This window comes from Hevea brasiliensis, chromosome 10, assembly GCF_030052815.1.
Source record: "Hevea brasiliensis isolate MT/VB/25A 57/8 chromosome 10, ASM3005281v1, whole genome shotgun sequence".
Lineage (NCBI taxonomy): Eukaryota > Viridiplantae > Streptophyta > Magnoliopsida > Malpighiales > Euphorbiaceae > Hevea > Hevea brasiliensis.
Window position 1 is genome coordinate 10,061,467 of NC_079502.1, and position 27,083 is coordinate 10,088,549.

The 27,083-nt window shown below is 35.3% G+C and overlaps 1 protein-coding gene and 1 non-coding gene across 2 annotated transcripts; one reads left to right on the forward strand and one right to left on the reverse strand.

The window, feature by feature from the left end:
- Positions 1-12,963: 12,963 nt before the first annotated feature.
- Positions 12,964-13,069, forward strand: LOC131169944 (small nucleolar RNA R71). The gene has a single exon (XR_009140889.1). It is a non-coding gene; the product is annotated as a small nucleolar RNA R71 (small nucleolar RNA).
- A 4,836-nt stretch (positions 13,070-17,905) lies between these two features.
- LOC110646043 (cytochrome b561 and DOMON domain-containing protein At3g07570) lies at positions 17,906-20,883 on the reverse strand. Its single transcript, XM_021799347.2, has 4 exons — positions 20,446-20,883; positions 19,974-20,373; positions 18,371-18,654; positions 17,906-18,261 (listed from the first exon to the last, which is right to left on the reverse strand). Exons 1-4 carry the CDS (start codon positions 20,623-20,625, stop codon positions 18,031-18,033), a joined length of 1,095 nt encoding a protein of 364 aa, XP_021655039.2. The 5' UTR covers positions 20,626-20,883; the 3' UTR covers positions 17,906-18,030.
- Positions 20,884-27,083: the final 6,200 nt, after the last annotated feature.

A 27,083-nucleotide genomic window follows, 5' to 3' on the forward strand; every position in this document is an offset into this window, starting at 1 on the left:
TGAAGAGTTGGAAGAACTCCAGGGTTAAGCGTGCTCACTTGAGAGAAATCTTAGGATGGGTGATCTCCTGGGAAGTTCTCCATTCCACCTATGGGACAAAACCGTGAGGCTTACGGCCAAAGCGGAAAATTCCTCTAGTGGTTGGAGCCCGACCATTACAATTAGTATTACAGCTACTCGCGTGTCCTCTTGGCGATGGTGGGGCAAACTCAGTGAGGACGCTGAGTCCCGAAAGGGGGGGAGAAAGGTCCCTTAGGCAAATCCCACATCGGCAAAGCACGGAGATGGTCTAGGGTTCAAAAAGTAACAATATATAAAATGGAGGAACTAATCACTAGAGGTGCCTTTTGGTGGAATGGCCTGGAGAGTTGGAAGAACTCCAGGGTTAAGCGTGCTCTCTTGAGAGAAATCCTAGGATGAGTGACCTCCTGAGAAGTTCTCCATTCTACCTATGGGACAAAACCGTGAGGCTTACGGCCAAAGCGGACAATTCCTCTAGCGATTAGAGCCCGATCGTTACAAAAAAGGCTAGCTTATGTCAATTAAGTAATTGAATTAATACACATGAAGGGCATTAATAGTCCAAATCATTCCTAAAGTAGAGCGATTTTAAGAAAATTAAATAAACTATGTAAATTAATTATAATTAATTCAGTATTAGTTACATGAATTAAATTCATTTTTCAATTATTTTAAATATTAGAATGACAACCTCTATTTCCACAACTATACTTACTAATACTACCATCAATTTGATGCGTCCCAACCGCAAGTGCACGGGTCGTACAAGTAGTATAGAAAAATATCGATCCCACGAGGAGTTGTGTTAATGATTGAATTTTCGATATAAAAGTTGACTAAATTGAAGTATTTATGAGATTAAAATGATGAATTAATGGGTAATGGAGTATGAAATCTAAATGTGCAAAATTAATATTCTATTCAACAATGTATTAATTAAACTAAAATTGCATCAAATAGAAATAAGCAAGTTCAAATATGGCAATATTTAAATTGGCAAATGATTAAATTCGATTAGAAATTAACAATGGTAAAAAACTGATTCCGGAGTTCGGGATTTCATATTCGAGCTATTTTGGGATTTTAAATTGGTTGTCCAATCTTATGAAACTTATGAGTTTTAAGGAGATTAATTCTTAAATCCTTTGAATTCCCTTTCGGGTGAGACAAAGAGTGCCTTAATCAAACTAATCCTACTTTCGTGGAGTTAGAATTAATTAAGACCCATTAAGTTCCTTAATTAATCTGTGAATCCTCTTAATCCTTAGCCTATTTCTAGGTCTAAGTTAATTAAGTCCAAGTTCACGATTATCTATCACAAGGCCTTCTCCTTTGATTGCTTCAACCATGGATTAAGAACATTACTCAATGGGATCCTACATTAAGCATGTCATTAAGCTTACAAGAAATGAATAAAACTCATTAAGGCCACAAAATATGGATTACCCAATCAAAATCCACAAATATCTCAAATATTACAACCCTTACTCCAGAATCAAAAGTAAACTACTCACTATCCATAATGCTTACAAGATATGATGAGTTTAAATGGAAATAAAGCTTTAATCTAAGCTAAGTAAGGAATTAAACACTAGAAATGTAGAAAAGTGTAAAGAAAGAAAGAAATCTGCAAATCTTAGTTGAAAATGGTGTGGAAGGTGGAAATGACTCTTCAAATTCTGCTTAGCCTCCTCCTTTCTTTCTTTGCTCCTTGCCTCCCTCCTCTAAAATGAGAAAATGGGACTATATATAGCATTTTTCTGACATGGAGCCCTAAAATAGTATGTTCTAGGAGGAATACATTAAGGGAATCTTACTTGACTCATTAATGAACTCTTTATGGAATTGCATAAGTGGGTGCATAAGTTATCACGATCCCTTATGCGATTTTAGCTGATTACAGGTTACTTATGCAGTTGCATGACTTAGTGCATAGGTTATGCACAATTTCGTGAATCTGCATAAGGGAGGTGAGAATGTGCATAAGTTATGCGATCTCCTTATGCACATTTAATTTGGTTGCAGGCAGTGTTCTTCCTCCTTATGCGAATCGCATAGCTTATGCGGCAAGTTATGCCTGATTTGGTCTATGCATATTTTAGCTTGAAAACTTGCTTTTGGCATCTTTTTGCTGTAGAAGACACTCCTCAATGGCAAAATTCTCTTTAGTCCTTCAAAAACACCATTTTTCCTACAAAACAAAGTAAAAATTACAAATTAATCCAAAATCGACAATTATGAAAAACTAACTAATTAACTAATAAAATTAGCTAAAAATGACTAATAATCAAATAAAAATGGTTATGAAATTAAACCTAAATGATTATGCAAAATGTATGCATCAAATACCCCCAAACTCAAGCTTTTGTTTGTCCTCAAGCAAACTTTAAAATGTGGTGCAAAGTTTTTAAGGGTGCCTTATCCAAGAGTTATGAAAATCACTCATTAAGGTAACTTAACACACCTTTAGCCATACCAACAATCCATATACCCATCCTTCAAAATGCAAAGAATTTAATGCTTATCCAAGCTTTCACCGCTTAGCCATCAAGTCAATTATCATTCAAATCCCCAAACCAACTAATCAAAAGAGAGAGTCATGCTCAAAAGGAATTCTAGGACAATTGATAACCAAAGTATCTCAACATGGAATGATAGAATTGAATGAATAGATGAATAGTTTTCCAATCCCATAGGCAAATTCCCTACTCCTATCTCCACTAATGTAGCAAGTACTATCAAGAGATCAAAGGTCTTTTTAGGGATGTAATGAGGCCATGGGGTTTAAAATGAGGCTAAGAAGAAAGATGGGTAAAAAGTATTCAAAGCATGAGAATATTTTCAATTTTTAAACATAAGGTACACTTTATTATATATATATATGTATTTTTTTATATATATGGGAGAGAAGAATACACAATGAGAATTGTCAAGTGCTAGCATAGTTTACAAAACACATAAAAATGGAGGGACATTTTGATACTTTAACTTGTATTTTGCATTTTCTTTTGATGATTGTCCCTAAAATTGCCACCCCCAAACTCATTTCTTTTAATACTTTGGGTGGATTTCTTTCATTTTGAATGACAATGGTGAAAAGCACATATACTAGCACTTTTACAAGGTGACAAGCATTTCTTCTCCCTTTTATTGTATTTTTTTCTTTTTTTCTTTTTTTTTTATGTATCTAATATTATGAATAATTATTCTCATGAAAAGGGTTGGAGTGTTTGGTTCATTGGCTAGGTAGTAATAAGGGTTTCAAGAAAAATTAGGGACAAAAAAGGCTCAAAGGGGTTTGCAAGGGTCAATTTTAATTAGGAAAAGGGCCAAAGGTTTAAAATGAGGAGGTTTAAATCAAAGAATGCCTAATCATCTCTCTTTTCAAGTACAAGCTGGTATTTCGCCTTGAAAGGTTTAGAAAATTTGTTCTAGGATTGGTGAGACATCATTTGACTACCTTATATCCAATAACTCCCTCTAAACACTTCCATCTCCAAATGACTAGTTGGGTGGCTTTTTGGCTAAGAAGATATAGGCAAGGGATAACACTTCAAAACTTTGCACCTCTTAGGAAACTTTCAATCCACAAACCCAACTAAAGGTAAGTCAAATTACTCTCATAGGCAACTTTTCAATACTCAAGGGATTTGGCAAAAGAATTTAATGCATGATGCATGATTCCTAAAAATGAGTAATGCATTAACTAAATGGAGGAAGTCTATTTGTATGCAATGTGTACAATTTCTAAGTGATGTATAATGTGTGTGTAAATGTGTTATGTATATGTATGTGTGGATGTATATGTAAAATATTTACAATATATGTAAATGAAATGGGATGAGATGTTCCTATACTCAAAATGTGAAAAATAAAGCTAAAAATCAAAATGTGCACCCCCAAACTCAAAATTAGACATTGTCCTCAATGTCTCAAACAGTAGATATCCAAAACTCAAAGCAAATAATATTGACCAGGAATTGTAAAAATAAGAACAAAAAGAAAGAGTTACCTGGTATGAGAATTCAAGTTAAAGGGATGCATAAGAGGTTTGCACGGGTTATGCGAGTTAAGTCTTTATCAGAACATGTGCATAGGTAAGGTGCATAAGCCATGCGGTGCTGCATAAGAGGCAATAGATGTTGCATAGGCTATGCAGGACAGTTGCATAAGGGAAATACAACCTGTGCAGTTCTGCAGAAGTAGCAGAAAGAGTTGCACAGGCTATGCAAAGGTTATGCATGAGAAATTCATAGTATGCAGTGTATACAAAAAGCTGCTGAGGGAATTGGCAAGGGAAATGTACAACCAAAGTAAAAGTATGGAAATATAGGCAGTATGGGCAAATATGTACAAAAAGGCAATAAGTGCAATAAAAATCAAAGAGGACTAATGTAATAGCTATTCAATAAAACTTCAAAAGCAGAATTTAAAAGAAACTAATTGAACAAAGCAACAAAATCCAAAACAAAGTATAAATGTTTGAACATATTTACAAAGAAAAGGTCCTACAAGATTGAACAAAAGTAAACTAAACACTAATCTATGTCTATTGTTTTTCCTTTGTCCAAGGATGTTGCTAAAGTGGTAGGCTGTTTGAAATTTGTCGAAAATGATGGTGCGAGGAGGTGATGGAGGTGGGGTGGCATGCCCGAAACATCATGAGTTGCTTCACCATCTCCTTGATTCTTCTGTTTGTCCACTGGTTTCCATGACAAGGTCAAATAGTTGATCATGGCGATCCTTTAGTGTATCAAGACCAGCATCAAGCTTCCTATCCACAAAGTAGATATCATCACTAAACTGTCGAGGTAGGTGAATAAGGCTTTAGTGTTGAATGGAGGAGGTCTTGTGGATGAGGTAGGTTCATTTGTAGGAGGAATGGGGTGAGCAGAGGTAGGTGGAGTGTCTGAGTAGGTGAGGGGTGGGGTAGGGGTAGTAGGGTGCTGTGGGACTGGTGTGAAAGGTTGGGTTTCTGGTTGTGCAATAGGATCAGTTTCTGCTGCAGGGTGGCCAGTATCATCAAAATATGATAAATGGAACCCTGTTTTGGTTAAGTGTGCGATATCAAAATAGGAAGTGTCCTCAAGTCTTTGGGATTGAGTGCTCTGCGATTAAAGCCAAAATGCTTGGCTATGGCGATAATGAGCCCACCCAAAACAATGTCACCAATGGATTTGGTGGCAATATGCGACACATGTTCGCAAAAGAAGTAACCTGGAGACACCTTAACTTTGTGAAATGCACACCATAAAATAAATAGTTCAGATTTGCCCACAGCACCAGAACTAGTCCCTCTGCCCAATATGGTGCTAGCCATCAACCAATGAATAAACCTAAGTGCAGGGTCAAGGATATGGGATGTTTTGGACCTACCAGCAGAGAAGGTTTGGGGTTGGTTTGTTATGATTCTCCAAAATTGGGCAGGATTCCAGATGCCCTTATTGGCTACCTCTACTCCAGTATGTGGCACTCTATAGATCCCTTCTATTGCAAAACCAAATATGCTATGAAATTGATCCACTGTGAGCTCTCTCTTTTGCCCCAAGCATCTAAATGTCATAATTGGCTTATGGTCTACATCATGCAAGTTGAGGGTAGCAGAGAATGAAGAAATAAACTCCAAAACTAGAATTGGATAAACTACCTCTTGCTTATGCACAAATTACTGTCCAACCCATACCGTCAAGAAATGCAACTACATTATCAAATAAACCCATAGATTGTAGAGCATCAACAGATATATACCTAGTAGGTTGTACCCTTCTATCTTTGAGTCTTTTGAAAGCGGCTTTTTGAATTGTATCAGGGAGAGGCGGGGTAGCTTTGATACAAATGGGGTTCTTGAAATTGTCTTTTCTTTGGAAGAAGGTGTAGAGGCTGGAGCTTTTGGCTTTTTAGGAGGTGGCTCAGAAAATGGGGTGGAGTGGGTCTTTGCGTTTGGACGGAGGAGGAGCGGAGGACATAGGTCGCGCAGTTTGGATCGGATTTTGCGTTTGTATGTTGTTGATGGAGGTGGTGGTGGTGTCGTTTGTGGTGGAGGATTGGAAGGGGATGTATCGAAGACAATGGAGAGACTTCAAGAGGAGGCGGGCGGGAATGTGGAGGGAATCCATGGTCGATTGGAGAAGAGATAGGGAAATGAAAATGTAGGGGATTTAGGGTTTCGTGATGAGGCGATGGAGAAGATGGGAGAGACGGCGAGAATGCCGGAAAGAATGAAGGTTGAAGGGCGGTCGTGGGGTTCAAGAGTCGGGAAGTGGAGGTGGTGGGAATGGTCTTTGCTGAAAATGAATTTGAATCGGGTTGTAGGAGACTGCATAAGGGGAAAATGATTTATGCATAACCTGTGCGTGTTTCAAAAGGATTTATATTTCAGAAAAGTGCTTATGCACAAGTGCATAGGTTATGCACTGTCCTTATGCATGTTTCGGTGACCCTGAAATGGTGAGGAGCGAAGTCATGCGGGAGTGCATAAGTTATGCACTCCCCTTATGCATCTCTCGGCAAGAATGGTTTTTCAGAAACTTGGGTCATGCAGATGTGCATAAGCTATGCACTCTGCTTATGCACTCTGCGGCAATTTTTTTGAATTTTGGTTGGTGGTCATGCAGAAGTGCATAAGCTATGCACTCTGCTTATGCACTCTGCGGTAGGTTTTGAAATTCAGAATTTTGGTTATGCAGAAGTGCATAACTTATGCACCTTCCTTATGCATGTCTCGGCAACTTTTGGGATTTTCTGTTTTCTGGTTATGCAGGAGTGCATAGGTTATGCACTCTGCTTATGCACTCTTCGGCTGAATTGATTTTTGGAGATCTTGGTTATGCAGAAGTGCATAACTTATGCACCTTCCTTATGCATCCCTCGGCAAGGTTGATTTTTTTCTGGGTTTCTGGTCATGCAGAAGTGCATAGGTTATGCACTCTGCTTATGCAACCTTCGGCAGAATTGGAGCTTTGGATTTTTGGTTATGCAGAAGTGCATAGCTTATGCACCTTCCTTATGCAAACTTCGGCAGAGAGAGAAAATGAAGGATTTGAAGTTATGCAAATGTGCATAAGTCATGCACTCACCTTATGCAAGTTTTGACAGATATGAAATTTGACAAAATGAGGTTATGCAGAGTTGCATAAGCTATGCACTCTGCTTATGCACTTGCAATAAAGGTGAAAAATGGCAAGAATTTTGGTCATGCAGGATTGCATAAGCTATGCAGTTGCTTATGCACAAATTCAACAAGATCAAGAATGCAATAGAACATGGATTGCAAGTGTGAAAGATACCCTGGAATGATGAAATATAATTCTATGAAGCACAAACCATGAGAAATTTTCATCAAAAACACATCAATATATTCAAAGTTCATAAAAAGTGCATCACACAAGCATGTAAAAATGGATCCTACATAAAAGATCTTTGAGAGCTATGCCATTTTGACTCAAATTCTGCAAATCAACATTTAGCACATAAAACTCCATAAAATTTGCATGAAGTTGCATCTAACCACAAATGAGAAATGAAATCTCCAAGATTTGTCAAGAAAATGCAACATTTCTACCTTGTATCCTATAACCCCAAAGAAGTTCAAAACTGCAAAAATGACCAACTTACCACCATAATATCATTATAAGCACAAATATTAGAAAATTACCCACCCAACCTCACCAAAAACACAAGTGATCTGCTTGATTCTATTTTTACGCTCTCTGAAGATACTTTTCCTCTGCAATAACAGTTGCAGCTTTATTGATTCACTAACCTTCCTCCATTTAAATACATCCAACCTCATCAAAAACATGAGCCATTTCTTTGCAGACACCCTTTTTTCTGCAGATTTTATTTTTCCTCTGCATGAACTAGATTGCGGCTCTGCCGCAGTTATGCGACAAAAGCTTATCGATTCTTTTGAAGGACAAAATTTTCCAAGTTAAAATTACTTCCCCAACAGTTCTGACCTTTCTTCATTGAATTACATCTACAAGGGACAAGATTTAACAATGTCAAAATTTTAATTTGGGGAGATTTAAGATAAAAACAAAATTAATGAAAATGAAAGTAAATCAACAAAAGCAAAATAAAAGGACTTGGGATGCCTCCCAAGAGGGCTAATTTATAGTCCTTATTTGGACTTTTCATGAATTTATTTGAAAAGAGGTGAGGATTGGAGAGCTTGTAACAGCTTGCTCCTAGTATTGGGTCTCGGTTATGTAATGCTTCAATCTATGCCCATTGACCTTAAAATTCCCAGAATTTTCACTCCAAATTTCTATTGCTCCATAAGGGAAAACCTTAGAAACTCTATATGGACCAGTCCACCTTGACTTGAGTTTTCCAGGGAACAATTTCAATCTTGAGTTGAACAACAAAACTGAATCACCTTCTTTGAATTCCTTTTTCCTCAGATGCTTATCATGCCAAACTTTAGTTCTTTCTTTGTAAATACGGGCACTTTCATAAGCATCCATCCTCAATTCCTCAAGCTCATTAAGTTGTAACAACCTTTTCTCACCAGCTTGCTTAAGATCAAAATTCAAGGTCTGAATGGCCCAATATGCTCTATGTTCTAGCTCCACAGGTAAATGACAAGACTTACCATACACCAACCTAAAGGGAGTAGTTCCTATAGGGGTTTTGTAGGCAGTCCTATATGCCCATAAAGCATCATCTAGTTTGATAGACCAATCTTTCCTAGAATTGTTCCTTTGTTTTCTCCAAAATATGCTTGAGCTCTCTGTTAGAAATTTCAACTTGTCCTGAAGTTTTGAGGATGGTATGGGGTAGCTATCTTGTGCACTACACCATACTTCCTCATTAAGCTCTCAAATTGCTTATTACAAAAATGGGAACCCCCATCACTAATTATAGCCCTAGGAGCTCCAAATCTGCTCAAGACAAATTTTTTCAAAAATTTTACTACCACTCTAGCATCATTAGTTGGAGTTGCAATAGCTTCCACCCACTTTGACACATAGTCAACCCCAACTAAGATGTATCTATTACCATATGAAGGAGGGAATGGCCCCATAAAATCTATTCCCCAAACATCAAATAATTCCACTTCAAGAATATTATTTAGGGGCATTTGATCTCTTTTTGACAAATTTCCACTCCTTTGACATTTATCACAATCCAACACAAATTTCCTCACATCCTTAAAAAGATTTGGCCAAAAGAAACCAGCTTGCAAAATTTTACTATTTGTCTTAGAGATGCCAAAATGTCCTCCATAATCGAAGCATGGCAATGATGCAAAATACTCTGGATTTCCTCTTCAGGAATACATCTTCTAATTAGACCATCACAACATCTCCTAAAGAGTAAAGGATCATCCCATCTATAAAACTTCACTTCATGCAGAAACTTTTTCTTTTGTTGCCATGTTATACCTAGAGGTAAAACTCCACAAGATAGATAATTCACAAAGTGCATACCAAGTTAGTTTAGCAACAAGAGAGAAAAGTTGTTCATCCAAGAAAAACTCATCAATAGGGATTTCATCCAATTCTTCACCATCCAATTTCAACCTACTAAGATTATCGGCAACTACATTTTGGCTCCTTTCTTATCTCTAATCTCCAAATCAAATTCTTGTAGCATCAGAATCCACCTAATGAGCCTCGGTTTGGCCTCCTTTTTACGGAGCAAATACCTGATGGCTGCATGATCTGAAAATATAACCACCTTTGAGTCAATAATGTAAGGTCTGAACTTTTCCAATGCAAAGACAATTGCCAAAAATTCCTTTTCAGTTGTTGCATAATTTGTTTGAGCCTCATCCAGTGTTCTACTAGCATAATAAATAGCATAAGCCTTTTTGTCCTTTCTTTGACCAAGAACAGCCCCAATTGCATAGTTGCTAGCATCACACATAATTTCAAAGGTAGGCTCCAATCGGTGGTTGCATGATTGGTGCGATGATGAGAGCTTGCTTCAACCTGCAAAAGGCATCCAAACACTCTTGGTCAAATTCAAATGGTGTGTCATTACTTAACAAATTAGACAAAGGTTTAGCTATTTTAGAAAAATCCTTAATAAAGCGTCTGTAGAACCCGGCATGTCCTAGGAAACTTCGAATTCCCTTGACATTGGTAGGAGGAGCCATCTTCTCTATCACTTCAACTTTGGCTTTATCAACCTCTATTCCTCTGTTAGACACCAAATGTCCAAGCACTATCCCTTCTGAACCATGAAATGACACTTTTCCCGATTTAACACAAGGTCGATATCGCACATCATTTGTAAAATTTTAGAAAGGTTAGCTAAGCATATATCAAAAGAAGATCCATAAACAGAAAAATCGTCCATAAAAACCTCCATTATGTCTTCAATGAAATCTGAGAAGATTGCCATCATGCACCTCTGAAAAGTGGCTGGTGCATTACACAACCCAAATGGCATCCTTCTATAAGCAAAGGTTCCATATGGACAAGTAAAAGTGGTTTTCTCTTGATCATTTGGATGGATAGGGATTTGAAAAAAACCTGAATATCCATCTAAATAGCAAAAGTAAGAATGCCTAGCTAGTCTTTCCAACATTTGATCAATGAAGGGAAGTGGAAAGTGATCTTTTCTAGTGGCAACATTTAATTTTCTGTAATCTATGCACATTCGCCAACTAGTCACCGTTCTAGTGGGAATTAATTCATTATTTTCATTTTTGACATTGTCATTCCACCCTTTTTGGAACAACATGTCTTGGGCTCACCCAAGTCTATGCGAGATGGGATATATGATCCCTGCATCAAGCAACTTCAAAATTTCCTTTTTAACAACTTCTTTCATATTTGGGTTCAACCTCCTTTGATGTTCAATAGATGGTTTACAATTTTCTTCCAAACTGATTCTATGCATGCAAAAATGTGGGCTTATTCCCTTAATGTCATCTATGGTGTATCCCAAAACTTTCCTAAATTTTCTCAACACTCTTAACAACTTATCAGCCTCTAAAGTACTCAAATTTGCATTTACAATTACTGGATAAGTGTTATTAGTGCCAAGAAATTCATACAGTGAGAAGGAAGTTGCTTAAGTTCTACCTTAGGTGCATCTTCTTCCTTGAATGATGGTTGCTTAAATTGCTTTTTCCTTTTGTGTGAGTTGAAAAGCTGGAGCGAGAAATGAATGGTGGACTTCCCTCTAAGTGTTGAGTATATGCAGCTACATGAGGGTTGTCATAGTCTATGCCTCCTCCATGAACCAAACAATTTTCAAGTGGATCTTACGGATATTTCTTTACGAAGTGTTCTTCAACCAGCTCATCAATAATATCAACTCTCAAGCAAGTATCGACTTGAATGATGCTTCTTCATAGAGTTATTAATATTGAAAATTAATTGCTCTTCACCAACCCTAAGAGTAAGCTTTTCTCCTTTCACATCAATCAATGCTCCTTTGTAGCTAGAAAGGGTCTCCCAAGATAATTGGAATATTAGAATCTTCCTCCATGTCCAAGATGACAAAGTCAACGGTATATAGAACTTTCCAACCTTGAGGGCACATTCTCCAAAATCCCTTCAGGATACTTGATTGTTCTGTCAGCTAACTGAAGAGAAATATGGGTTGGCTTTAGATCTCCCATGTTGAGCTTCTCATAGATAGAAAGGGGCATAAGGCTAACACTGGCCCCTAAATCACATAGAGCTTTTGTAGAACAAGACTCTCCAATGTGGCATGGAATTGAAAAACTCCCTGGATCCTTAAGCTTTGGAGGAAGTTTCCTTTGGAGGATAGCACTACATTCTTCTGTCAAAGCTACAGTTTCATCATCTTCAAGTTTTCTCTTGTTTGAGAGAATTTCTTTCAAGAATTTTGCATAAGAGGGCATTTGTGAAAGAGCATCAACAAAGGCACATTTATGTAAAGTTTCTTCAAAACCTCTAAGAACTTCCCAAATTGCCTATCAAGCTTGGCTTTGTGAAATCTTTGTGGAAAGGGAAGTTGTGGCTTGTAGGGCTCAGGAGGTATATACTTCTCTTCTTTTTCTTCAAATTTCTCCTTACATTTTTCTGCACTCTCTTGTTTTTCACTCTCATCAGTTCCTTTTTCATTTTCTCTCTTCTCACTGTTTTCACTCTTCTCATCATTTATAACTTTACCACTTCTTAAAGTAATAGCTTGACAATGCTCTCTTGGATTTTCTGGTTGACTTGGAAGCTTTCCAAAAGATTTGGCACTTGAGGAAGATGCTTGTTGTGCAATCTGGTTTTCGGCGATACATTTGTGTGTTTGCATTTGTTCCAGCCTTGCTTTCACCTCTCTCATCTCATCATCATGCTTATTTTGGTTGGCAAGAATCATTTGCAATAAAGCTTGATGGTGGAATTTCGTTCTTTTGATGTTATGGTGGAGGGTTCATATTTTTCTGCTGAAAATTGGGCAATGGTTGCCTATTTTGCTGATATGGAACTTGACTCTGCTGTTGTGGTTGAAAATTCTGATTTTGAACTTGACCTTGCTGATTGCCCCATGAAAAGTTGGGATGATTCCTCCAATTTGGATTGTAAGTTTGAGAATAAGGATTCCCCATTTGCTTGTTTCCATAATTACCAACATATGCTGCTTGTTCTCCATAATCTACTCCACAGCTGGTTGTTTCCTCTGCATAAGCCACTTGTTGTGAACTTCCAGCTGATGATGATGAACTAACCAACATACTCAAATCTTCCATTTTCTTAGCAAGGACATTTGTAAGTGCATCAAACTTTGCATTAATCATGTTGAATGGATCAAGATCATACATTCCAGCAGCTTGCCTTTTCTGAGTTGGAGTGGTCCTCTTGGACTACTCCAAAGATGAGTATTCTTTGCAATTTTCTCTAATAACTCATAAGCTTCATCTTCATGCTTTATAATAAATTCTCCTCTGTTTGAGCATCAATAATTCCTCTGATTGCGGGAGTGACATTTGTGTAGAAATAAAGATTTATCATACAATTTTGAATGGCATGATGTTGGCATAATCTCACTAATTCCTTCAATCTCATCCATGATTCATAGAGAGTTTCATCTTCTCTTGATGAAAAGTGTCATTTGATTCCTCGGCTCTTGAGTTTTCAGTGGAAAATATTGTGCAAGAAATGCATCGATTAGTTGCTCCCAATTTGTAATGGAGTTGTGAGGTAAAGAATCAAGCCAATCCAATGCTCTATCTTTCAAAGAGAATGGGAATAGCTTCAATCTTGCTGCATCATCAGATACTCCAGGTTGTTTTTGCATGTCGCAAATCATAGCAAACTTCTTCAGGTGTGTGTGTGGATTTTCAGAAGGATGTCCTCCAAATTGAGAGTTTTGGATCATTTGAAGAACTCCAAAATCCATCTTGTAACTATTTGCATCAATTCTTGGTCTTGCTATGCTCTCTCTCAAGTCATCAAAACGAGGAAAAGCATGATCCATCATACTTCCCCTAGGCACATTTGCATTAACAACTTCTTCACCTTGGGCTTCATTTTCATTGTTTTGACCATTTCCAGCATTACCAACACCAATTCTAACTCTTTCATCAGCCATGTTTGCTTCTAATTCAGTCTCTCTCGAAACTTCCTTCCTTCTTCTGGTTTCTTTCTTGTTGGCCTTACAAAATTTCTCAATTTCAGGATTAAACAGTAAGGTTGTGTCACTTGAGCTTCTAGCTCTTCTCATAAAAGATTAAAGGTACCTGAAAAAGAACAAACAAACACAAAATGAAAAGATAACAAAGATAAAACTAAAAACAACTAAAATAATCAAGAATTCAATCTTAAACAAACAACTCCCCGGCAACGGCGCCAAAAACTTGATGCGTCCCAACCGCAAGTGCACGGGTCGTACAAGTAGTATAGAAAAATATCGATCCCACGAGGAGTTGTGTTAATGATTGAATTTTCGATATAAAAGTTGACTAAATTGAAGTATTTATGAGATTAAAATGATGAATTAATGGGTAATGGAGTATGAAATCTAAATGTGCAAAATTAATATTCTATTCAACAATGTATTAATTAAACTAAAATTGCATCAAATAGAAATAAGCAAGTTCAAATATGGCAATATTTAAATTGGCAAATGATTAAATTCGATTAGAAATTAACAATGGTAAAAAACTGATTCCGGAGTTCGGGATTTCATATTCGAGCTATTTTGGGATTTTAAATTGGTTGTCCAATCTTATGAAACTTATGAGTTTTAAGGAGATTAATTCTTAAATCCTTTGAATTCCCTTTCGGGTGAGACAAAGAGTGCCTTAATCAAACTAATCCTACTTTCGTGGAGTTAGAATTAATTAAGACCCATTAAGTTCCTTAATTAATCTGTGAATCCTCTTAATCCTTAGCCTATTTCTAGGTCTAAGTTAATTAAGTCCAATTTCCTGATTATCTATCACAAGGCCTTCTCCTTTCGGTGCTTCAACCATGGATTAAGAACATTACTCAATGGGATCCTACATTAAGCATGTCATTAAGCTTACAAGAAATGAATAAAACTCATTAAGGCCACAAAATATGGAATACCCAATCAAAATCCACAAATATCTCAAATATTACAACCCTTACTCCAGAATCAAAAGTAAACTACTCACTATCCATAATGCTTACAAGATATGATGAGTTTAAATGGAAATAAAGCTTTAATCTAAGCTAAGAAGTAAGGAATTAAACACTAGAAATGTAGAAAAGTGTAAAGAAAGAAAGAAATCTGCAAATCTTAGTTGAAAATGGTGTGGAAGGTGGAAATGACTCTTCAAATTCTGCTTAGCCTCCTCCTTTCTTTCTTTGCTCCTTACCTCCCTCCTCTAAAATGAGAAAATGGGACTATATATAGCATTTTTCTGACATGGAGCCCTAAAATAGTATGTTCTAGGAGGAATACATTAAGGGAATCTTACGCGACTCATTAATGAACTCTTTATGGGAATTGCATAAGTGGGTGCATAAGTTATCTGATCCCTTATGCGCGATTGCATGACTTAGTGCATAGGTTATGCACAATTTCGTGAATCTGCATAAGGGAGGTGAGAATGTGCATAAGTTATGCGATCTCCTTATGCACATTTAATTTGGATTACAGAAGTGTTCTTCCTCCTTATGCGAGCTGCATAGCTTATGCGGCAAGTTATGCCTGATTTGGTCTATGCATATTTTAGCTTGAAAACTTGCTTTTGGCATCTTTTTGCTGTAGAAGACACTCCTCAATGGCAAAATTCTCTTTAGTCCTTCAAAAACACCATTTTTCCTACAAAACAAAGTAAAAATTACAAATTAATCCAAAATCGACAATTATGAAAAACTAACTAATTAACTAATAAAATTAGCTAAAAATGACTAATAATCAAATAAAAATGGTTATGAAATTAAACCTAAATGATTATGCAAAATGTATGCATCACAATTTAATTAATAAAAATTATATAGACTAATTTACCCTTCTGATAATGACTATATGTATCCTAATTTTCTTAGCATTCCATGTTTATATAGTATATATTTTCTCTTATACCTTATTCACTAAGAATTAAAAAAAAATAAAAAAAAAACTTGATGCTTAAAACTCAAAAAAGAAAAAAAGAGATCTATGTTATATTTGTTTATTTTATATTACCTTAAAAAGTTGAAATAACGAAATTTAGAAAATATTATGAGATACTTCATATGCTACAGTTAGGTCTGATGCATTTCTAGATCTTCAAGTCCTCCACTCTTGAGATAGCTTTTAAGTTGAAGTTAGGAGAGTTCATATTATTTGGTATCAGAGTTTCAGACCCTAGATCTCCAACCTGACTCAATATTGGTCTCCTGCACAAAGACTCACAGTTTGAACGGGTTGGGAATAATGCGTTTTTGGATATCCAAATCCCACATCGATTGGTAGTTAAATCTTAGTCTCATACTAGTTGGGATCAATTATATAAATTTTTTTTGCTATTTAATTTTATTGGACATCAAATCCACATTAATATAAAAAACTAAAAAAATAAAATAAAATAAATCCTCTCAAATTCTCAGTAGCAATGAATTAATTAGTAACAATAATAATATTAAAACAGTACATAAAGATACAGAAGGAGTTGAAATTAAGAAATTCATTTTAACATCCAAACCCTCAACTTTAAAATGAAACTAACTACAAACAAGATAGCAAGAACAATCCCACAGCCAGCATTCCATGAACTTCCCTCCTTACTAGATGAATTCCATAGAACACATTTGCTACTGCAAATACCATCAATATCCTCCCCATGCTATGATGATATGAATTCCAATACTTTCACACTTTCGATGCCTTGTCTGGTCTTGCAAAAAACACCATCACCTATACATGTATACATACATAAAATTAATAATATTTAATTGATAATACTAAAGTGTTTCCCACAAGATTGTGAAATCTGATTAGTAAACAAGAATGTGTTGTTATATGCAAACCTGGAGGGATCCAAGAACGAGTATGAAGATCCCAAGGCCTTTATGGGTAGAGACATCAGCATTGAGACGATCTTCTAGGACAAACCCACAAATGACTCTTGTTAAGCCCAGTAGAAATCCCAAAGATTGAATGGCAGCATGAAGATAGAACCAAATAGGATCCCATTGCTTGCAGTAGCAAGCAACTATTGCTCCTATTATCATCATAATTCCCCATCCAAGCATGTTCAGTATCCCATGGCTCTTTCTTAGTCCACTTTGAGGGTTGTCGTTGCTAGTCTCGCCTATTTAATTTCATGCATTTAAAACTTCAAACAAATACTTTTAATTAGGGGATTTTTCTTATTTACATCTGATTCACTATGGAATCAAAATACAAGATGTATAATAAGACCCACCTATTAAATACATAGATCTCATTTAATTATATTTTGAGTTCATGACGGACCGGGTCTGGACAAGAATTTTTCTTAATGGAATATAGAAAATGCATTTATAATTTGACTTAGTTCGTTGTAAACTTAAGACATGATATATATTTAAAACTCATATATAAAATTAGTGAAATCCACTTATTCATATTCAAAATACATGATGAATACAAAATTTGTTATAAATAGTTAGTGATATAACAGTTGTCTCATATCGAAATAGTTATATCTGTTCATTAAAAGACATTAAAAGAAACTATTTATTACCACCAATTGTATATGTTCTAAGAGATATATAAGAACAAATGTAATTGTTCTATTCTAAGAGATATCAGTGAACAGATATAATTTTTCTAAGAGATAAAAAATAAATTATTATATCTGTTATAAAAGTTGCAAGTGAACAGATGTAATTATTTTAATATTAGGATGACAACCTCTATTTCCACAACTATACTTACTAGTGCTACCATCAATTTAATTAATAAAAATTATGTAGACTAATTTACCCTTCTTATAATGACTATATGTATCTTAATTTACTTAGCATTCCATGTTTATATAGTATATAATTTCTCTTATACCTTATTAACTAAGAATTAAAAATAAAAAAATAAAAAAAAAACTTGACGCTTAAAACTTAAAAAAACAAAAATCTATGTTATATTTGTTTATTTTATATTACTTTAAAAAGGTTGAAATAATGAAATTTAGAAATTGTTATGAGATGCTTCATATGCTACAGTTAGGTCTGATGCTTTTCTAGATCTTCAAGTCCTCCATTCTTGAGGTAGCTTTTGAGTTAAAGTTAGGAGAGTTCACATTATTTGGTATCAGAGCTCCAGACCCTAGATATCCAACTTGACTCAATATTGGTCTCCTGCACAAAGACATGCAGTTTAAAGGGGTTGGAATGATGCGTTTTTGAATATCCAAATCCCACATCGTTTGGTAATTAAATCTTAATCTCATACTAGTTGGGATCAACTATATAAATTTTTTTCACTATTTAATTTTATTGGGCATCAAATCCACATTAATATAAAAAACTAATAAAATAAAATAAAATAAATCCTCTCAAATTCTCAGTAGCAATTAATTAATTAGTAACAATAATAACAATAATAATAATAATAAAATGTTACATAAAGATACAAGAGTTGAAATTAAGAAATTCATTTTGACATCCAAACCCTCAACTCTAAAATGAAAGCAACTACAAACAAGATAGCAAGAACAATCCCATAGCCAGCATTCCAAGAACTTCCCTCCTCACCTAGATGAATTCCATAGAACACATTTGCTATTGCAAATACCATCAATATCCTCCCCACGCTATAATGATACCAATTCCAATACTTTCGCACTTTCAATGCCTTGTCTGGTCTTGCCAAAAATGCCATCACCTATATACATGCATAAAATTAATAATATTTAATTCAATGATACTGAAGTCATTTTCTATAGGATTGTGAAATCTTATTAAGAAACAAGAATGTATTGTTATATGCAAACCTGGAGGGATCCAAGAACAAGAATGAAGATCCCAAGGCCTTTATGGGTAGAGACATCAGCATTGAGACGATCTTCCAGGACAAACCCACAAATGACTCCTGCTAAGCCCAGTAGAAATCCCAAAGATTGAATGGCAGTATGAAGATAGAACCAAATAGGATCCCATTGCTTGCAGTAGCGAGCAACTATTGCTCCTATTATCATCATAATTCCCCATCCAAGCATATTCAGTATCCCATGGCTCTTTCTTAGTCCACTTTGAGGGTTATTGTTGCTAGTCGCACCTGTTTAATTTCATGCATTTCAAACTTCAAACAAATACTTTTCATTGGGGGATTTTTCTTATCAAGATCTGATTCACTATGGAATCAAGATACAACATGTATGATGAGACCCACCTATTAAATATATAGATCTCATGTAATTATGTTTTAAGTTCATAGCGGACCGAGTCTGAATAAGAATTTTTCTTAATAGAATATGGAAAATGCATTTATAATTTGACTTAGTTTATTATAAACTTAAGACACAATATATATTTAAAACTCATATATAAAATAAGTGAAATCCACTTATTCGTATTCAAAATACATGATGAATACAAAATTTGTTATAAATAATTAGTGATATAACAGTTGTCCCATATCGAAATAATTATGTCTGTTCATTAAAATACATCAAAAGAAACTATTTATTACCAGCAATTATATATGTTCTAAGAGATATATATGAACAAATGTAATTATTCTATTATAAGAGGTATAAGTGAACAGATATAATTTTTCTAAGAGAAAAAATGAATTGTTATATTTGTTATAAAAGTTGCAAGTGAACAAACGTAATTATTTTAATATATATAAAGTGAACTATTATATCTATTTGAAGAAGTATAAATGCTTTATAAATAGCAATAGTTTTGAAACAAAAAAATATTATCTCTTCCTTTTCTATCTCGTTTCTTCACTTCTACTGACAATTAACGTTAATATTCTTTAATTCATTCTTAAAAAAATTCTAGAATTACTATATAGAATTTTATTTTGGTTATGTTATCCTGAAGTGATCTGCTCAAACTACTCTGCAATAATATAGTAGAAGGCATAATTTCTTTAAGGAGAATGAATATATGATCGAAGTCTATTGTTATTGTTATTGTTATTTTTCTAACATTCACATAGCATTGAATCTATGATGGACACAACATGTATGATATTAGAAACAATTATGATACTGCCTAATAAATTTTCGTTAGTTAGTTTATATATATATATATAGAGAGAGAGAGAGAGAGAGAGAGAGAGAGATTGTGCATAATAACAAGCAACCCGTTTTGGAGGTATCTCATGATCAACGACTGATTGAACTAATACAGAATATGATTAGTTCATGGTCGTCACTACATATTATAATAATCCCCAAATAAACAAGCATGCTCCATTGAATAATAATAAAAATGCAAAATTAGCTAGTGGTTACCTGTCACGTAATTCAAAGCCGTAGACATGATTAGTTCATGGTCGTCACTACATATTATAATAATCCCCAAATAAACAAGCATGCTCCATTGAATAATAATAAAAATGCAAAATTAGCTAGTGGTTACCTGTCACGTAATTCAAAGCCGTAGACACCTTATCTTGGTGCTCCATCAACTGGTAGCCTGGTGCCGACGGGAATCTACCGGCCGGTCCAAGGGAATAAATCAACCGGGAAGACGGCTGATCGATGCTCAACTGGAAGGCTAAGTACAAACGTGACGATTGAGATGTGATCATGGAATATGTAATATTTAGGTTGCCTGAGTCAGGTACTACTTGAGTCGGAGTTTGTCCTCCTAAGTAGTACTGTTTTATCATCGCTGAACCATCCGTCGACGATACCCAACCCACGATTGCGCTCGATCCCACCATTAAACCGCTGCTTGAGAATCCTATTCCCACGTAAGAACTTGCGTCTGGTGCTGAGAGGACAAAGCTCCATAGATTCTGAGATGTTTGCACAAACTGCAGAATAAAGAAGATCAGATTATATATATGTACTGGTTGTTATCTTAAGGAAGAAATTAATGAACTTACTCGAAGGATGTAGTTGTGAGCATTCCATACAGAAGCGCAGTGGAGAGATGCAATATCAAAGGGAAGCTGTCTATTGAGGTTCAGATTTGAGCTGCAAGAATCGGTTTGTGAGTTTACCAAGATTGATAAAGAAGATAAGGTGGTGAAGAAGATGACCATGGAAATGGAAGAAGCCTTCATATCTTTGTGTGTGTATTCCAATTCTTTGATCTCTTGGATATTAGTTGGGGTTGGTGAAGTGGGATCTTAATTAAAGGGGAAAGTAGTGGTTGATCATCCGCAAAGAAACTATAATGAAGCAGTTGAACCTGAATTGGTCTTTCCTGTTTTTTCTTTTATGTTGTTGTTCTTTCTTTATAATATGAAAGTTGTTGCAGCGATCATGACATGTTGATGCAAGCAGTTCTAAATATAAAATATGGGAGACAACAAGTTAATCATGAAATGATAGGTTTTAGAAATTATTTAGGGTAAAGTTTGCAGCTAAAAAGAAATATTATTCCTTGTGATAGTGAGCTTTTTAATTTGCAAGTTTGACAAATGAGAAATCATGTATTAGAAGCAAGAAAGAGTTACCATTTCTGTGCCTTTATACATTAATTAGAAGTGAAAAATGGTATATTATTACTGAACTTTTACTGCTTAGACCATTCACCGTGTTATCATGTAAAAATTATTTATTTAGTCAGAATTTTCACTATGAAAATTGTAGAGAGAGGCTCTGCCTTCTTTTAGATTTGCCACTGGATATATTTTATTTTTCTGCAGAGAATACTCTATAAATTACAGATTCTTCCTTCTTATTATGGGTTCATAAAAAAGCATGAAATTAAAGAGTGGAGCATTCAACTCTTCTATTGATCAATTTACGTACTCTGTCAGCACTAGTGAATCTTTAAAATTTTTTATTTTTTTTTAGTTATTAATGTAATACTCTAGGCAAATCCCACATCGACAAAACACGGGAAAGATGCTGGGTTTATAAGTTAGTGGTTCGTAACCCCTAGTGACGCGTTTTAAAAACTATGAGGGCTTCGGCTCAGAGCGGATAATATCATTAGTGGGCCGGGCCATTATAATTAATTTCATTTATATAAAAATATAGTATGTCAATTTGTACTTCTCTTTTATATTTTATTTCTAATTAATTTCTAATTAATGAAATATTTTTTTCATTTATAAAAAAACTAATTATTTAATTTTTTTAAAACCTAATTAAACGTTCTGTATCTTATAAAATCAAGCACTTTAATTATTTTGTAAAAAAAAGTTAATAAACTTATTTTAACTCTGAATATTTATATTTTTTAATTTTTATAATTTTAACTATTCATACTATTTAGTTCTTATAATTATAGGCATCCGCATTATTTATTCTCTTTGACTAAGGCTAAAACAAGTTGGCTAAACTTTTTTTTTTTTGAAAATCTAATTTTACAAAATATAATAATATTTTTATTTGATTCTAAAAAATAGAAACTAAATAATTAATTTTAATAAAATATAGGGACCTAATAGCAATTCACCCAAGTAGAAAATATTACTTTTCTGTGTCTTAATTTCTTTAGCGATATATTTTTAATTCATTGTCACTTTGTATAAATACAGTTCGCTTTGTTTACAAAATAAAAATAACATATTTAAAAGAAAAAGTCTTGTTAATGATGAGAAAATTTTGATACAGAAATGTCTGATAATATTTTTTTAAATATTATTAATTATTTAAATTTAATTAATTAATTGTTTATATTATTTTTAAATTATAATAATTTATTAATATTAAGACTTCATTTATTTCATGAAAAATATTTTATTGATCAAAAGGAAAATTAAATTATTTAAAAAAAAATTTTTTTTAAAAGGTCATTTTTCATTTTATAAATTTTAGTAATCCTATTTTTAAAATGTGAAAATATTTATACATACATGAAATAAATACATATTATTAATTTAATATTAAAATCAAACAATGAAAAATATTTCATGAAAAATATTTTTTTAGAAAATATTACACGATTTCTATTTTCAAATATTAAATATTATAAAAATTATATTTTTTTATTTAACCTAACAAACTATCACTATAAATTGGTTAAACACCTTCAGTTTATTTTTAGCTTAGTTGATTGTTGCCTTGATAAACTTAATAAAGGCGAATTATCACCTTGGGGCCATTGGCTTTTTTGAAATTATTTGCAAAAATAATCCTTCTACAAACATTTTTATGGAAATAATCCACATAATGCATAAATATTATAAATGGAATGTATAATGTACATTTCCAAGGGATTTATCAACAGATTTTGATAAAAAATAAAGGCATTTAAGTTTAAAGAATATTTTAGAGTGATATGTTATTCATAAACATATATTCATATGTACATGGATAAATAGGAGCTAAATAAAAATCAAAAGCAACGCTAGATCATGAAAATTAAAGCAATAAATTTTAAAATAATTTCAGGTGTCTCCAATTACTATTTATTTTGAAGACAAACTTGGACTATAGTTTAATCTAATAGAGCTTAAGCTATTGCACCCAAATAATTCTAAAAATTAATTTTTAGAATCATATAATTTTTTCTAAGTCCCATTAAACTAAAATACAATCATAATTTCTATTCATTTAAAGTCAAGCAATGAATTTAATTTTGATAATAATAAAATTTTGTGTCAAGAAAATTGACTAAAATTCATATAATATTGATTGGAAGCATTATAGATAATTTTTAATAAAACACAGTAATGACCTGTAACACCCCCGTTTGTATAGCCTGGTAGATTTCACTGTTCCGGTGACCGGTGTCGGTCCGGATAATTAAGGGGATTAGAACCACACTTAAGACAACTTGAGAAGCCATAAACACAAATAATTAGTAATGTTTAATTAGTTAACTATAAATAAGAAAAACAGAATAGAAGAAGTTAAACGAGCCGAGAGTCACAGCGATGAGTGACCTCCTTGGGAACGACATAAGTCGCTTTAAACTCAAATTTGAACCGTAAAAGTGACGCTGCGGTCCTTAGGACCCTTATGAACACAGTGGAAAAGAGAAAATCACGAAAAGAAGCGTTAAGCTACCAAATAATTAGGTCAGGGAGCTGGAAGAAATATGGAATTATTTGCAAACTGGAATGAACCGGCGAGGGGCAATTTGGTCAATTGACCCCGAGAGCTGACTCCTGACCTAATTGTCAAATAAAAACGGAGAAAAGAAAATTTTGGAATCGGGAATTAAATTAAAGAACTAATAGATAAATGAAAAAAAAGAAAAGAAAAGAAAAGAAAAAGCTAATTACATTACTTTATGACATCAAAATGATGTCACAATTGATTTTTAAATTTCTACCAAAATGCTCACCACTTCCAAAATGTAAGAAAATTATTTTAAAATCCCTTGTATGGTACTTAATGAGTTATCGGTAGGTGAAGTTCGGTAGTTCATTAAGTATTCTACGGGATCATGTTATGCCTTACGGAGGAGTAAGGTGTGACATGTTTTAGTGGTATCAGAGCAAATTATTGAAGTATATTTTAACTTGTGAATTTGTATTTTTCTTTGTTAAGTACAACTGCTCAATGTCCATATTTGTCACATACAGTGCATTATATCATGAATATGAACTAACGGAGGGAAATATCCATGTGTTACTTATTCAGGAGATACCCTAACTTCAGCCTGAAATGGAAGAAGGGGATCGCTCAGTTGAGCAGTCTGTTGAAGCTGAGGCACAAGGGGAAGCCCCAGCTTTACCGAATGTTAGTGGGTCAGCAACACCAGCCCCACAAATGCCGCAGTTCCTCACAATTCGCATGCCAGATAGGCTGCGATGTTTCAAAGAAATGGTCGGGGTATGCCTGCTCAAGCTCCATCCCAACCACTGTGGCACAACCACCGCCTCGGCGGACAATATGATAAACTACTGAAGTATGGGGCTGCAGAATTTAAGGGTACAGTGGACCCTTTAGAGGCAGAGCAATGGCTTGAAAGAATGGACAGAGTATTTAAGAAGCTACATTGCCATAATGAACTAAAGTTTGAGTACTCTGTGTCGCTACTGCAAGGGGATGCGTATGATTGGTGGAAGACCATCCCCCACAGCTTGAACCACCGTGTTGACACAGGATGACTTCATCGAGAATTGCATGTAAATACATCCCAGATGCATATGTTGACTAGAAATTGCAAGAATTTTTGAGCCTGAAACAAGGGAATCGATCGGTGGCAGAGTATGAGAGGGAGTTCTCCCACTTAAGTCATTATGCTGGGAGTCTCCTTACTACCAGCAAGGCAAGGTGCAAGAGATTTGAAACGGGTTTGAAGCCCAGCATAAGGATGCAAGTTGTGGGATTCCGACACAGTAACTTTTCAGAGCTCATGTCTCAAGCACTTGAGTTGGAAAGAATAGAATCAGAAGCAACCCCAGTGAAAGAAAAATCAGAGAAAGCTGAGAAATCAGAAAAAGACAAGGGGGAAAAGTCTGTAGAGCCGAGTTCTGGTGGGACTTCTGGAAAAAAGAAGAAGTTTAGTGGACCCAGCAGGGGTCGAGGTGGAAGATTTGGTAGGGGCCGATTCTCCGGATAGAGACCCCCTAGGTCTGGTCAGCAGTCGAGCAGGGGTTCACATTCTGCCCGCCCCTGTGAGACTTGTGGCAAGATTCATGGGGGGGAGTGTTACTAGGCCACTGGAGCCTGCTTTAACTGTGGTGGCAAGGGCCATATAGCTAAAGACTGTACTAGTGCTCCGAGATATAGTCCAGCTCCTACTATTGCCGAGGGATCTATTCAGAGTCCTGCTCTCAGAGGTTCACAATCAGTTGGCAGAGGAAGAGGTAGAGGTAGGGTACTACTTCAGGCAGTCAGGGCACAGTTGGTCAGTCAGGACAAGGAAGTGCTTCAACCAGAATCTACACAATGAGACAGCGAGAAGAGGCTGAGACTTCTGATGTGGTAGCTGGTACATTCTCTATCTCTGATCAAGAAGTATTTGTGTTGTTTGATCCGGGTTCAACCCATTCATATGTTAGTACTAGCATAGTTAGTTTACTTGCTGTTTCATGTGTGCAAATGGATTTTGAAGTGCTAGTAACTAGTCCGTTAGGACAAGAGGTCCGGGTCAACAGAATTTATAGAGACTGTCCTTTGGTGATCCAAGGACATATTTTCCTGTCAGACTTGATTGAAATGCCCTTCAGAGAGTATGATATTATCTTGGGCATGGATTGGTTAGCCAGGCATCATGTTATGATTGACTGTAGACTGAAGACAGTCACTTTTGGTCTCCCTTTGTACAGTGATGTGGTAATACATGGGGAGAGGCATTTACTGCCATCAAACATCATTTCGGCTGCACTAGCCAGAAGAATGATCAGAAAGGGGTGTGAAGCATACTTAGCACATGTGATAGACACCCAAGTGGGGAGTCCAGCACTGAAGGACATCCCTACTATATGTGACTTTTCGGATGTATTTCCTGATGAAATGCCAGGATTACCTCCAAAAAGAGAGATGCAGTTTGAAGTTGATGTTATGCCTGGTGTGGACCCAATCTCCATAAAGCCATATAGAATGGCACCTGCGGAATTAAAAGAGTTGAAAGTACAATTGCAAGAGTTGCTTGACAAGGGCTTTATCCGCCCTAGTGTGTCACCTTGGGGAGCGCCAGTATTGTTTGTAAAGAAGAAAGATGGCACTCTCCGGTTATGCATTGACTATCGGCAGTTGAATAAGGTGACAATAAAGAACAGATATCCATTGCCCCGTATTGATGACTTGTTTGATCAGTTGAGGTGCAACATGTTCTCAAAATTGACACGAGATCGAGTTATTATCACCGAAAGTACAAGAGCGAGTATTCCTAAAGCGCCTTGAACCCGATATGGCCATGATGAATTCCTAGTCATGCCATTCGGGTTAACTAATGTTCATTTGCTTTATGGATCTGATGAACACTATCTTCAGACCATACCTCGACCAGTTTGTTATGGTATTCATAGATGATATATTGGTCTATTCGAGGAATGCAGAAGAGCATGATAGACATCTGCGGATTGTACTACAGATTTTGAGAGAGAAACAGCTATATGCTAAATTGTCGAAGTGTGAATTTTGGCTGAAGGAGATATCCTTTTTGGGGCATGTAGTATCAGAAGAGGGCATTAAGGTAGATCCAAGTAAGATTGAAGCTGTCCTTAATTGGAGGCCACCCGGAAATGTCACAGAGATTCGTAGTTTTCTGGGTTTAGCTGGATACTACCGTAGATTTGTGAAGGGATTCTCCATGTTGGCATCTCCATTGACCAAGCTGCTTAGAAAAGATGTAAAATTTCAGTGAACGGATAAATGCCAACAGAGTTTTGATGAATTGAAGAGATGTTTGACAGAGGCTCTAGTCCTGACTTTACCTACTCCAGGTAAAGAATATACAGTATATAGTGATGCTTCTCACAATGGGTTAGGTTGTGTATTGATGCAAGATCGAAATGTCATTGCCTATGCATCACGCCAGCTAAAACCGCATGAGAGGAACTATCCAACACATGATTTGGAGCTTGCAGCTATTGTGTTTGCTCTTAAGATCTAGAGACACTATTTGTATGGGGAAAAGTGTTACATCTATACAGATCATAAGAGTTTG